This window comes from Bos javanicus, chromosome 5 (assembly GCF_032452875.1).
Source record: "Bos javanicus breed banteng chromosome 5, ARS-OSU_banteng_1.0, whole genome shotgun sequence".
In the NCBI taxonomy this organism is placed as follows: domain Eukaryota; kingdom Metazoa; phylum Chordata; class Mammalia; order Artiodactyla; family Bovidae; genus Bos; species Bos javanicus.
The window spans coordinates 58,734,245-58,749,476 of record NC_083872.1 but is presented as its reverse complement, the minus strand read 5'-3'; the positions used below and the strand labels follow the sequence as shown (position 1 = coordinate 58,749,476).

At 37.7% G+C, this 15,232-nt stretch overlaps 1 protein-coding gene across 1 annotated transcript; it reads left to right on the top strand.

Moving 5' to 3' along the window:
• The first annotated feature begins 7,750 nt into the window (after nt 1-7,750).
• On the top strand, nt 7,751-8,693 carry LOC133248865 (olfactory receptor 6C2-like). Its single transcript, XM_061419151.1, has one exon. It carries the CDS (start codon nt 7,755-7,757, stop codon nt 8,691-8,693), a length of 939 nt encoding a protein of 312 aa, XP_061275135.1. The 5' UTR covers nt 7,751-7,754.
• Nucleotides 8,694-15,232: the final 6,539 nt, after the last annotated feature.

Here is a 15,232-nt window from a genome sequence, read left to right as displayed (position 1 = left end):
TCCAAAAATATGTATTGAAAATTTTAATGAAATAGAATAATACCATAAATAAGTAAAGAAATACAATGGACCATGATAAACAACCTAAATGTCCATCAAAAATGAATGGATAAAGAAGATGTGGTACATATATACAATGAAATACTATTCAGCCATAAAAATAAATAATGCCATTTTCAGCAACATGGATGCAACTAGAAATTAATATACTAAGTGAAGTAACTCAGAAAAAGACAAATACCATTTGATATTACTTATATGTGGAACCTAAACTATGTCACAAATGAACTCATCTACAAAACAGAAACAGACTCACAGACACGGAGAACAGATTCAGTTCAGTTCAGTTGCTCAGTCGTGTCCGACTCTTTGCCACGCTATGCCACACTATGAATCGCAGCACTCCAGGCCTCCCTGTCCATCACCATCTCCTGGAGTTCACTCAAACTCACGTCCATCGAGTCGGTGGAGAACAGACTAGTAGCTGCCAAAAGAAGATACAGTGGAGGATAGATGGAGTGGGAATTTGAGGTTTGCAGGTGTAAACTAGTGTATGTAGAATGGATAAACAACAAGGTCCTGCAGTATATTGCAGGAAATATACTCAATCTCCTGTGATAAACTCTAATAGAAAAGAATATATGTGTATGTAAAACTGAATTGCTATAAGGCAGAAATTAATACAATATTGTAAATCAACTTTACTTCAATTTAAAACAAAAAGTCCCGTGAAATGTAAAAACAAAAGAATTATAAAGATCTGGGAAGTATTTTTAAAACTATCAACAATAAGTTATCACATTTCCTTTTCTTTTGATAAAAGATTTTTTCTTTATTATTATTGGAATACTTGAAAATGAAAATGTTAGTCACTCAGTCATGTCTGATTCTTCGTGACCCCATGGACTGTAGCCCACCAGGCTCCTCTGTCCATGGCGTTTTCCAGATGAGAAAGTGGAGTGGGTTGCTGTTCTCTACTTATACTGAAGCTAACCACCAATCATATTTTTACAGGATTAACAAATGGAAAAAATTGTCTTTATCATCTTACAAATTCCTAGAATAATATTGAAATAAAATAACAGAAGGCTGCCTTTTGTCTTATAATCTGATACTAATCATTGCATACCTGGACTCTTCCAATGCTAATGTTATTTACAGGTACCTCTCTGAGGACATTTTGCCCAAGTCTGTGTTTCCTGCCCAGTCCCCAGAATCTATTACACAAGAGATTCATTAGTAATGTTTAAGACAGGACCACCAAGGATATGTTTCTTTGTTTCACTTAATTAAAGATTAGGTCAATTTTTTTAAAAGAGAAATTCTGCCAGTTTAGAAATATGCCCTCTGCCAGAAATAACAGAATATCAACTTTCCCAACAGCAGAAGGAGATCCCTACCTAGCCATTTAAACTACTGTTAGCTTTGCAGTTCCAGAGTAGATTTCCAGAGCTCATTGGGAGGTAGGTTTTCTATTGAAAAAATCATCTTGTGTGGATGGAGGATGACTTAGTGAAAACTCTCCAACTTCAGAGCTCTCTGTGAGTAGGAGTCTGTGCTCCTAAGAATGGTCAGAGACCACCCACATCTCTCCCCGCCTCTCTCCCCACCATAAGATCTTCCTCAATGACTTTTTTCACCCTTTGCAACTTTTGGATTCAGTGGACATCTGAGGTTACAACTATCAGAGAAGTATTTTTTTTAATCATTTTCTTTCCCTTTTCTGAACACTAGAACAATAGTTTCCTCTGAGGAAAGTATTTCTACAAAAATAACCAATATGATTTGTCATTTTAATATTTTATGAAAGGTTTCAACCACCCCTTATGAAGTGTGGCTTTTCAATATGAGTAGTAATTATAGGAGAGTCATTGATTAGCTATTTTTATGTATCAATATGATGAATTTCATCTAAATGAAGGGGAATTTTAGAAGGACACTCACCCTCATTTTAAACAAAAACTGTGTATAAATTATGTGAACTGTATCCCCATTGAGTGGTTTATATGCTTATGTTTCATCAGTTGGTGACAAATTCTCTAATAGTCTTAGACATATTAATGTAAACCCAGTTTTTTAATATCTGTATCAATATCAGTGCCAATTAATTTCATGAGGGTATTGTTTAAAAGGCTGACTATGAGTAGCAGAAGAAAATAGTGGCATTTTTGGAAGACAAGATTAGTCTCTGTCCTCAGTACACACAGGCTGACTGTGGTGGTTGGTACGGAGTCAGATAACCTGGAGTTGTGCTGACAGGACTGAGGGGAGGTACCTGGGCTGCAGAGACAGTTCATTCCTGTCCCACCACCGGAAATGCTCTGGTGGCCCCTTTATGACCTTTAACCTGGTGTTGAGGTGAGGAGGTTAACTTTTAGGCAAAACATGCCCAGTACTTCCTTGTAATGGAAGCCTAGTTTAGGCCGCACTGTGGGACTAGGCACCAAGTAGGAGCTTATATCCAACTTTCTTAGTGATAAGAAAAGAACTTTTTAAAACAACCAGGTGAAACTCCAAGTAACCATTTAATTGAAGCCTCTAAGCCAAATATTATCTTTTGATTCAGCAACATAGGAAGGTAACAAGGTATCCTGACAATGACTGAAGGATAGGAAATATTTGACTTAGCTGTTATGTAAGTTATCAGAGAGAAGGCCAAATATATAGTACTTTCTGGTCAAAGCAAAAAATTTATAAATAGCTTTTTCTTTTAGTCCAGGACTAAATAGGACAGAAGTCTTTTATTATGCTGCCAAGTAGCAAAGAATGATTTTTATATTTTAATGACCTCATTTTTAAAATGAAAGAGAATGGACAACTGAGATTATATATGGTGTGTATTAAGTATGTGCATTTTTAGATCATTTATAGCTCAAGCTAAAATATAAAAGTATCCAATCAACCCTTGTTAGAAAAAAAAGGGGGGGGGGACCTCAAGTGGAATTACATACTTAAAGAATGTATCATAAAAGAGAATGGAAATTTCACTATATGAAAAAACACACTCCTTGGTCTGAGTCAGAAGAGTACATAAAAATTTATGAATTTTACAATAATGTATTTATTGAGCTTTCAATAAATGCTGAATGAGATTTCACTGCTGTGAAATCTCGATGAACAAGACAGAACCCAGTCTCAATAAAATTACATTCACATATTTAGTTGTAACAGAGAAGTATAGTGGGCTAGAGGGGAAAAAGAGAAACGGAGAATTTACACAATGAAGTTTCAAGAAATGTTTTTGTAGGAAGTACACTAGCCAAAACTTGCTAAACTTGCAGGTTTCAGTATCAGTTTAGTGAAGGGAAAAGCAGGGGTGGAAAGCTGGTAATGAACAGAGCTGTATCAGGAAACAGACTTCACTTAAACTTGTAGAGAGGTGTCATTTTGGATGGTGGAAAGCAAATGTCCTTCTTTGGTGGAAGCACTCTGAAGAGTTGCTTCATAGGTAACATTCCTTTCTAAACACGAACATCCTCATCACAGGAGTGTGTTATCAATGGGTCAAAAACTGCAAGCACTTCAGGTCCTATTAGTCAATATTATAATTTTGCCTTATAAGGTATAGACAAAATCCATGCAATCCACACATTTATGATTAACATTAAGCTGTAATTTAACTATAAACATTAATTTCAATGGATATCCTATATAGTCATAGATGGCATAAAATGAACATCACCACAAAAATATTGTTGAAGAAGCACAAAGGATTGGTAGATATTGTACCAGACAAATGATGCATGTGAAGTACTGTCCCCAACATACTGCCAGAAAGAAAAAAAGTGCTCTGCAACTGCTGTTCACTTTTCAGTTTTCTTTTTTATTTCTATTTGGTAAATTTTGTAATTATGAAAAACTTTTGTACTTAGAAAAGTGTTGACAAAATAGTGGAGCCAGTTCCCAGATATCCTTCACCCAGCTCTCCCTATCGGAAGCATCCTGCATAATCACAGCATAATTATTACCACTAAAGAATTTATACTGTAGGCAAATACTAATAACTAAAATACAGATTTAAGAATGGGTCTCGGTCACGGCCAGGCCAGGCAGGCAGTGAGGGCGCCTCCTCCATCACTGTCATGAGTCTGTGTGCACTCTCTGTGCATCCTGCGCCAGCGAGTCAGTGGCAGAGCAGCACACCGTCTCCTGCCAAGAGTTCCCAGTGCCCATTGCCTCAGCTCGCATGGAGCATCAGGTGACCCCACTGCGGTAGGCAAGTCCACAGAGGCACAGAGAGGAGATAGTCTCAGAAGAGACAAAGATTCACTGAAAAAGATAATTAAGTAAAATTAAAATAAATTAAATACAGATTTTATTCAGATTTTCCTAGTTTTTCCTCTAATGTCATTTCTCTGTTGCAGGATCCAATTCAAGTTAAATAATTGAAAAGGAATTGTCATTTGTCCTTGGTCTCCAACTCGTGTCTCATCCTGTCTCCCCTTGTCCTTCGTGACCATGAAAGTACAAACAATTGAGGTTAAATTCCTCAGGATGGGTTTGTTCAGTTGCTTATAATAATTTTTTAACACCATACAGCAGCAGGTAACTTGTTTATGTTCAGTTCAATCACTCAGTCAGGTCCGATTCTTTGTGACCCCAGGAACCGCAGCTCGGCAGGCCTCTCTGTTCATCACCAAATCCCGGAGTCTACCCAAACCCATGTCCACTGAGTCAGTGATGCCATCCAACCATCTTATCCTCTGTCATCCCCTTCTCCTCCTGCCCTCATTCTTTCCCAACATCAGGGTTTTTCAAATGAGTCAACTCTTCGCATTAGTTGGCCAAAGTATTGCAGTTTCAGCTTCAACATCAGTCCTTCCAATGAACACCCAGGCCTGATCTCCTTTAGGATGGACTGATTGGATCTCCTTGCAGTCCAAGGGACTCTCAAGAGTCTTCTCCAAAACCACAGTTCAGAAGCATCAATTCTTCAGCGTTCAGCTTTCTTTATAGCTTTCTTCATATGTGAGATTATGCAACTCTCACATCCATACATGACCACTGGAAAAATCATAGCCTTGACTAGACTGACCTTTGTTGGCAGAGTAATGTCTCTGCTTTTGAATATGCTATCTAGGTTGGTTATAACTTTCCTTCCAAGGAGAAAGCATCTTTTAATTTCATGACTGCAATCACCATCTGCATTGATTTTGGAGCCCCCAAAAATAAAGTCTGATACTGTTTCCACTGTTTCCCCATCTATTTCCCATGAAGTGATGGGACCAGATGCCATGATCTTCGTTTTCTGAATGTTGAGCTTTAAGCCAACTTTTTCACTTCTCTTTCACTTTCATCAAGAGTCTCTTTAGTTCTTCTTTGCTTTCTGGCATAACGGTGGTGTCATCTGCATATCTGAGGTTATTGATGCTTTTCCCAGCAATCTTGATTCCAGCTTGTCCTTCATCCAGCCCTGCGTTTCCCATGATGTACTCTTCATATAAGTTAAATAAGCAGGGTGAAAATATACATCCTTGAAGTACTCCTTTTCCTATTTGGAAACAGTCTATTGTTCCATGTCCAGTTCTAGCTGTTGCTTCCTGACCTGCATACAGATTTCTCAGGAGGCAGGTCGGGTGGTCTAGTATTCCCATCTCCTTCAAAATTGTCCACAGTTTATTGTGTTCCACACAGTCAAAGGCTTTGGTATAGTCAATAAAGCAGAAATAGATGTTTTTCTGGAACTCTCTTGTTTTTTTGACAATCCAGCAGATGTTGGCATTTTGATATCTTGTGCCTCTGCCTTTTCTAAAACCAGCTTGAACATCAGGAAGTTCACAGTTCGTGTATTGCTGAAGCCTGGCTTGGAGAATTTTGAGCATTACTTTACTAGCATGTGAGATGAGTGCAATTGTGTGGTAGTTTGAGCATTTTTTTGGCATCGCCTTTCTTTGGGATTGAAACGAAAACTGACTTTTTCCAGTCCTGTGGCCACTGCTGAGTTTTCCAAATTTGCTGGCATAATGAGTGCAGCTCTTTCACAGCATCATCTATCAGGATTTGAAATAGCTCAACTGGAATTCCATCACCTCCACTAGCTTTGTTTTTAGTGATGCTTTCTAAGGCCCACTTGACTTCACATTCCAGGATGTCTGGCTCTAGGTGAGTGATCGCACCATCATGATTATCTGGGTCATGAAGATCTTTTTTGTACAGTTCTTCTGTGTATTCTTGCCACCTATTCTTAATATCTTCTGCTTCTGTTAGGTCCATACCATTTCTGTCCTTTATTGTGTCCATCTTTGCATGAAATGTCGCCTTGGTATCTCTAATTTTTTGAAGAGATCTCTAGTCTTTCCCGTTCTATTGTTTTCCTCTATTTCTTTGCACTGATCACTAAGAAAGGCTTTTTTATCTCTCCTTGCTATTCTTTGGAACTCTGTATTCAAATGGATATATCTTTCCTTTTCTCCTTTGCTTTTTGATTCTCTTCTTATCACAGCTATTTGTAAGGCCTCCTCAGACAGCTATTTTCCTTTTTTACATTTCTTTTTCTTGGGGATGATATTGATCCCTGTCTCCTGTACAATGTCATGAACCTCCATCCATAGTTCATCAGGCATTCTGTCTATCAGATCTAGTTCCTTAAATCTATTTCTCACTTCCACTGTATAGTCATAAGGGATTTGATTTTGGTCATACCTGAATGGTCTAGTGGTTTTCCCCACTTTCTTCAATTTAAGTCTGAATATGGCAATAAGAAGGACTTCCCTGATGGCTCAGATGTTAAAGCCTTTGTCTACATTGTGGGAGACCCGGGTTCGATCCCTGGGTCAGGAAGATCCCCTGGAGAAGGAAATGGCAATCCACTCCAGTACTTTTGCCTTGGAAAATCCCATGGACAGAGGAGCCTGGTAGGCTACAGTCCATGGGGTCGCAAAGAGTCGGACACAACTGAGCGACTTCACTTTCACTTCACTATCACTTTCATGGCAATAAGGACTTCATGATCTAAGCCACAGTCAGCTCCCGGTCTTGTTTTTGTTGACTGTATATGTATATGACTAATTGTTTATGTAGTACTCATTAAAAATTCTTTCTACCAGAGTTACAATGGAGGGAAAATTGGGTATTGATATAGAAACTTAAAGATAAATAGCAAAATGGAAAAGTATCAGTGTTATTTGGATGACAATTCTGATACCAAAAGTAAAATATATAAAATGAAATAATTTATTTGGTCATTGCAATAACAGAAAACATTCAAGTACTGCACATGTGGCATATAGACTCTGTATAAAATGTCAAACTCAGCCATTTATTTACATTTAACAGGAACCAAAATTTTAAGCAGCTTATGAGTTCATTCACATGGGAGTAGTAAAGAATCAATAGGAGAAAAATAACACTATAATAAACAAAAAAATCATGTCACATAGATGATCCTTTCTATTTCTATAACTAAATACATTTCAGGCAGTAGAAGACAGAGTTTAGGTGAATTGAAAAATAGACATTCAAGAGCGTGCAAGGAGATCTAAAAACATGGACAGTAGAACCATCTTATTTCAGAAAACCATGATAGTGAGGAGACTTATAACACACATTGAAAGACCTGATAATCCCAGAGTTATGGTCAGTCATTGTCAAGTAAAAGAATAAAATGAATATTCATTGAATTGATTGGATTTTCTTTTTTACCCAATGTCCACGGGCTCTTAATTTCATACAAGTTAATTTCATACACTGGACTGAGAACACAGTCCAATGTCACTTGACTTTGTGAGGAGCTTAAGAAGAAGTACAAGTCAGCAATGAGAAACCATACATCATTACCTACATTCATACTCCTGGGACTGACAGATGACCCTCCAATGCAGGTTCTGATTTTTATATTTCTGCTTGTCTCCTACTTATTAAGTGTAACTGGGAATCTGACCATCATTATACTCACTTTACTAGACTCTCGCCTTAAAACTGCCATGTACTTTTTCCTCAAACAGTTCTCCTTTTTAGAAACCTTATTCACCTCAGTCTGCATTCCCAGATTCTTATACAGCTTATCAACTGGGGACAAAACTATTTCCTATAATGCCTGTGTCAGTCAACTATTTTTCATCTTCCTTTTTGCAGCAACAGAATTTTTTCTCCTGGCCATCATGTCCTATGACCGCTATGTGGCCATTTGTAAACCTTTACATTATGCAACCATCATGAACAGTAGAATCTGTGGAAGACTTGTTATTTGCTGTTGGATAGCAGGTGGGCTGGTTATATTTCCACCACTTTGCCTGGGCTTAAATCTGGAATTCTGTGACTATAATGTCATTGATCATTTTCTCTGTGATGCCTCTCCTATGCTGAAGATCTCTTGTTCAGACACATGGTTCATAGAACAGATGGTTGTTGCCCTTGCTGTGCTGACTGATATTGGGACATTTCTGTGTGTAGTTCTGTCATATATATACATCATCAAGACCATCATAAAGTTCCCTTCTGCCCAGCAAAAGATGAAAGCCTTTTCTACCTGTTCTTCTCACATGATTGTGGTTTCTATCACCTATGGCAGTTGTATCTTTATCTACATCAAACCTTCAGCAAAAGATGAAGTGGCAATTAATAAGGGTGTGTTATTACTTACTACTTCAGTTGCCCCCATGTTAAACCCCTTTATATATAGCCTGAGGAACAAGCAAGTGAAAGAAGCTTTTACTGACTTAATCAAAAGAATTTCAATTATTTCAAAGAAGTGAAAGAATGTTGAAATTAAGCATAAAATATGAATTGAAAAAGAGCATTTGTCCTTAATGTCATAATCTCATTACTTAACTTATATACCCTGGTCTGTTGTCTGTTTATATTAACTTTCTTATACCACTGTTATTATTTAATCTCTGATCCAAAACCATCTTTTCAATGCCTGTTGAAATAAACAGTTGAAATAAACCATTTCAACTCCTGTTGAAAATAAACTGTCTGCGAGATGACATCTCATATCAAAAGAATATGAAATTAGATTTCTAGGAGAAGGGATTTGCCTAAACTCTAGTCTGGCTACGATCAATAAAATAACTATTAAATCTTGTGTGGAAAAAAAATTGAATTCTTGAACTGATGGGAATATTAATGGAATCATAGTATCCATTGTCTTGCTTTAAATGTAAACATCCAAAAAGCAGAAAGTGAAGAGGAATTCAAAAGCTTCTTGATGAAAGTGAAAGTGGAGAGTGAAAAAGTTGGCTTAAAACTCAACATTCAGAAAACGAAGATCATGGCATCTGGTCCCACCACTTCATGGGAAATAGATGGGGAAACAGTGGAAACACTGTCAGACTTTATTTTTCTGGGCTCCAAAATCACTACAGATGGTGACTGCAGCCATGAAATTAAAAGACGCTTACTCCTTGAAAGGAAAGTTATGACCAACCTAGATAGCATATTCAAAAGCAGAGACATTACTTTGCCAACAAAGGTTCGTCTAGTCAAGGCTACGGTTTTTCCTGTGGTCATGTATGGATGTGAGAGTTGGACTGTGAAGAAGGCTGAGCGCCAAATAATTGATGCTTTTGAACTGTGGCGTTGGAGAAGACTCTTGAGAGTCTCTTGGACTGCAAGGAGATCCAACCAGTGCATTCTGAAGGAGATCAGCCCTGGGATTTCTTTGGAAGGAATGATGCTAAAGCTGAAACTCCAGTACTTTGGCCACCTCATGCGAAGAGTTGACTCATTGGAAAAGAGTCTGATGCTGGGAGGGATTGGAGGCGGGAGGAGAAGGGGACGACAGAGGATGAGATGGCTGGATGGCATCACTGACTCGATGGACCTGAGTCTCAGTGAACTCCGGGAGTTGGTGATGGACAGGGAGGCCTGGCGTGCTGCAGTTCATGGGGTCGCAAAGAGTTGGACATGACTAAGCGACTGATCTGATCTGATATCTCATGTGAGAAGAACAGGTAGAACAGGCCTTCATCTTTTGCTGGGCAGAAGGGAACTTTATGATGGTCTTGATGATGTATATATATGACAGAACTACACACAGAAATGTTCCAATATCAGTCAGCACATCAAGGGCAACAACCATCTGTTCTATGAACCATGTGTCTGAACAAGAGATCTTCAGCACAGGGTTTCTTTATATGAATGTCACTAAGGATGACTAGGTCTTGTTGTCAGGTAGAGCTTCACTCACAATATTAGAAGTTGAATGACTCCTTACTAAGATAAATGAACCCTCTTCCAGATGATGCTTTATCTTCCAGCTAACAAATGTTCACATGGTAAGATCTTGAGGCTCCAGGGAGAGAGTAGAAGCAGACAAGGCCTCTGGAGTCCTAGGCACATATCCCTTCTACATCACACATTCTGTTAGTCAAGAAAGTCACAGGACCAAGCAACATTCAAGGGAGAAATACAGAATCACTTGTGCATGAAGGAGCTGGGACACACACTGCAGAGGGTGCAGATACAGAGAGAGCAAGCCATCTTTGCTATCTAATTTCCACAGACACTATGCTTCTGCTAAATGTCATGAATTTCCAATCTATTTTGTCTCAAGTATAACTATTATTTAGTGTGCATATGAATCCCTGTGAAGACAAATATGATCAGTATTGTTTTTTAAAGAAATATTAGCTGAATACATCCTATATAAAACATGAAGGACTAAACTTTCAGAGAGACAACATCTATACAAATTCTAACTTTGAATAAGAATCATAAAGAGAGAATGAGTGTAATTTTGTGAAAAAGAAAAAGTTATTCATAACACAGTGTTCCACAATATCTTTTAATTTTAAAATCATTTCACATTATTCACTGAAAGCAATGCTAGTCATACAATGAGAGTAATAAACTTTTTCACATAAGATGTGTTTGCTAATTCTCAAACCATGTCTCCTAGGTAAATTTTTGACGAATGGCAAAACTGAAGTTTAATGACTCCCATTTCTTTCTTCTGTGTAAACAGTTGAAAGTCATTTCTCTTGGGCCTTTCTGTATAATAATTATCTTTAGGTATTTCCATTCCCTTTTTTTTTTTTTTAATTTTTCTCTTGTAGGTCCATTTCTCATTCCCATTCCTTCACTGGCAACCATCTTTATTTTTTTTAAAGTTTAATTTTTATTTACATGTGTTTTTCTACAAAATATGTTTGAATAGATCTAGGAAAGCTATGTATTGCTAGTAATTAGTGGAGAATATTATTTGCACCCAGTAGCATTAACCTCCAATATATATGGCTATTCCACTATATGGCACAGCCCCTCCAGTATAATAGAAGTGTAATTTCAAGGAAACTATTTTATTTTTGTATTCGTCCTTTTTTTAAATTTTTATTATTATTATTATTATCATTTTACTTTACAATATTGTCTTGGTTTTGCCATACATCAACATGCATGTGCCACAGGTGTACACGTGTTCCCAATCCTGAACCCCCCTCCCAACTCCCTCCCCATACCATCCCTCTGGGTCATCCCAGTGCACCAGCCCCAAGCTTCCTGTATTCTGCTTAGAACTTGGACTGGTGATTCGTTTCACATATGATATTATACATATTTTAATGCCATTCTCCCAAATAACTCCCGCCCTCTCCCACAGAATCCAAAAAACTGTTCTATACATCAGTGTCTCTTTTGCTGTCTCACATACAGGGTTGTCATTACCATCTTTCTAAATTCCATATATATGCGTTAGTATACTGTGTTGGTGTTTTTCTTTCTGGCTTACTTCACTCTGTATAATCGGCTCCAGTTTCATCCACCTCATTAGAACTGATTCAAATGTATTCTTTTTAATGGCTGAGTAATACTACATTGTGTATATGTACCACAGCTTTCTTATCCATTCATCTGCTGATGGACATCTAGGTTGCTTCCATGCCCTGGCTATTATAAACTGTGCTGCGATCAACATTGGGGTACACGTGTCTCTTTCCCTTCTGGTTTCCTCAGTGTGTATGCCCAGCAGTGGAATTGCTAGGTCATATGGCAGTTCTATATCCAATTTTTTAAGGAATCTCCACACTGCTCTCCATAGTGGCTGTACTAGTTTGCATTCCCACCAACAGTAAGAGTGTTCCCTTTTCTCCACATCCTCTTCAGCATTTATTGCTTGTAGACTTTTGGATCGCAGCAATTCTGACTGGCATGAAATGGTACCTCATTGTGGTTTTGATTTGCATTTCTCGGATAATGAGTGATGTTGAGCATCTTTTCATGTGTTTGTTAGCCATCTGTATGTCTTCTTTGGAGAAATGTCTATTTAGTTCTTTGGCCCATTTTTTGATTGGGTCATTTATTTTTTTCTGGAATTGAGCTGTACGAGTTGCTTGTGTATTTTTTTTTAATTAATTTTATTCTATTCTCAAACTTTACATAATTGTATTAGTTCTGCCAAACATCAAAATGAATCCACCACGGGTATACATGTGTTCCCCATCCTGAACCCCCTCCCTCCTCCCTCCCCACACCATCCCTCTGGGTCATCCCAGTGCACCAGCCCCAAGCATCCAGTATCGTGCATTGAACCTGGACTGGCATCTCGTTTCATACATGATATTTTACATGTTTCTGAGGTGGATGAAACTGCTTGTGTATTTTTTGAGATTAGTTGTATGTCAGTTGCTTCATTTGCTATTATTTTCTCCCATTCTGAAGGCTGTCTTTTCACCTTGCTTATAGTTTCCTTTGTTGTGCAGAAGCTTTTAAGTTTAATTAGGTCCCATTTGTTTATTTTTGCTCTTATTTCCAATATTCTTGGAGGTGGGTCACAGAGGATCCTGTTGTGATGTATGTCAGAGAGTGTTTGCCTATGTTCTCCTCTAAGAGTTTTATAGTTTTTGGTCTTATGTTTAGATCTTTAATCCATTTTGAGTTTATTTTTGTGTATGGTGTTAGAAAGTGTTCTAGTTTCATTCTTTTACAAGTGGTTGACCAGTTTTCCCAGCACCACTTGTTAAAGAGATTGTCTTTAAGCCATTGTATATTCTTGCCTCCTTTGTCAAAGATAAGGTGTCCATAGGTGCGTGGGTTTATCTCTGGGCTTTCTATTTTGTTCCATTGATCTATATGTCTGTCTTTGTGCCAGTACCATACTGTCTTGATGACTGTGGCTTTGTAGTAGAGCCTGAAGTCAGGCAGGTTGATTCCTCCAGTTCCATTCTTCTTTCTCAAGATTGCTTTGGCTATTTGAGGTTTTTTGTATTTCCATACAAATTGTGAAATTATTTATTCTAGCTCTGTGAAGAATACCGTTGGTAGCTTGATAGGGATTGCATTGAATCTATAGATTGCTTTGGGTAGTATACTCATTTTCACTATATTGATTCTTCTGATCCATGAAGATGGTATATTTCTCCATCTATTAGTGTCCTCTTTGATTTCTTTCATCAGTGTTTTATAGTTTTCTATATATAGGTCTTTAGTTTATTTAGGTAGATATATTCCTAAGTATTTTATTCTTTTCATTGCAATGGTGAATGGAATTGTTTCCTTAATTTCTCTTTCTATTTTCTCATTATTAGTGTATAGGAATGCAAGGGATTTCTGTTTATTGATTTAAGCAAACTCTTTAAAAGAAATAAAATAAAATAAGTGCTAGTGGGGGAAAAAAGTATACATGTATAATTTTTAAAAAACATCACTTAAGACTCTAATGCATAAAATAGTCTACAATGACAACATAACTATAAAAATATAGTGGGGTGTTTTAATTGAAAAAATACATTTGAATCAGTTCTAATGAGGTGGATGAAACTGGAGCCGATTATACAGAGTGAAGTAAGCCAGAAAGAAAAACACCAACACAGTATAATAATGCGTATATATGGAATTTAGAAAGATGGTACTGATAACCCTGTATGTGAGACAGCAAAAGAGACACAGATATATAGAACAGTCTTTTTGACTCTGTGGGAGAGGTCGAGGGTGGGATGATTTGGGAGAATGGCATTGAAACATGTATATTATCGTATGTGAAACGAATCACCAGTCCAGGTTCAATGCATGATACAGGGTGTGCAGGGCTGGTGCACTGGGATGATCCAGAGGGATCGGATGGGGACGGAGGCAGGAGGGGAGTTCAGGATGGGGAACATATGTACACCCATGCTGGATTCATGCCAATGTATGACAAAACCAATACAACATTTAAAGTAATTAGCCTCCAATTAAAATAAATAAATTTATATTAAAAATAAATAAATAAAATAAAACAAAATGATGGCTATTCTAAAAAAAAAAAAATGTATTATTTGGGCTAACCAGGAAGCAGTGGTAAAGAATCTGCTTGTCAATGCAGGAGACACAAGAAATGCATGTTCAATCCCTGGATCTGGTAAATCCCCTGGAGTAGAAAATGGCAGCCTGCTCCAATATTCTTGCCTGAAAAATTCCATGGACAGAGGAGCCTGGCAGGCTTCAGTCCATAGGGTCACAAAGAATTGAACATGACTGAGTGCACACACACACAAGCACATCCATGCACACAATCACATACAAATGTATTATTTAGCAATGTGATTACAGTGTGAACATACACACTTCACACTTTTGAAGATATGAAATTTCAAAATGCAAAATAATGCTTCATAATAGAAATAAAGCAATACAAATTGAGAGAGGAGAGAGTTAAGACAGTCGTATATCACCACTCTCTTAACACCAAAATTTGTCCTCTGTACACTGGTGGGAGGGGATATATGTATACCTATGGCTGACTCACATTGAGGTTTTAAAGAAATAACAAAATTTTGTAAACCAGTTATCCTTCAATTAAAAAATAAATTTAAAAAAAGCATTAGTGTGAAGATGGCTTTAAAAAAATATTTAGAGACAGAGTTTTGGATGAAGTAGAAATAGCTCATTGCTTTTTCAGGTAAAGGGGATTCAGTTCAGTTCAGTTGCTAAGTCATGTCCAACTCTTTGTGACCCCATGAACTGCAGCACACCAGGCCTCCCTGTTGATCACCAATTCCCGGAGTTCACCCAAAATAATGTCCATCGAGTCGGTGATGCCATCCAGCCATCTCATCCTCTGTCGTCCCCTTCTCCTCCTGCCCCCAATCCTTCCAAGCATCAGAGTTTTTCCAATGACTCAACTCTTTGCATGAGGTGGCCAAAGTATTGGAATTTCAGCCTTAGCATCAGTCCTTCCAAAGAACACCCAGGACTGATTTCCTTTAGAATGGACTGGTTGGATCTCCTTGCAGTCCAAGGGACTCTCAAGAGTCTTCTCCAACACCACAGTTTAACAGCATCAATTCTTCAGCTGTCAGCTTTCTTCACAGTCCAA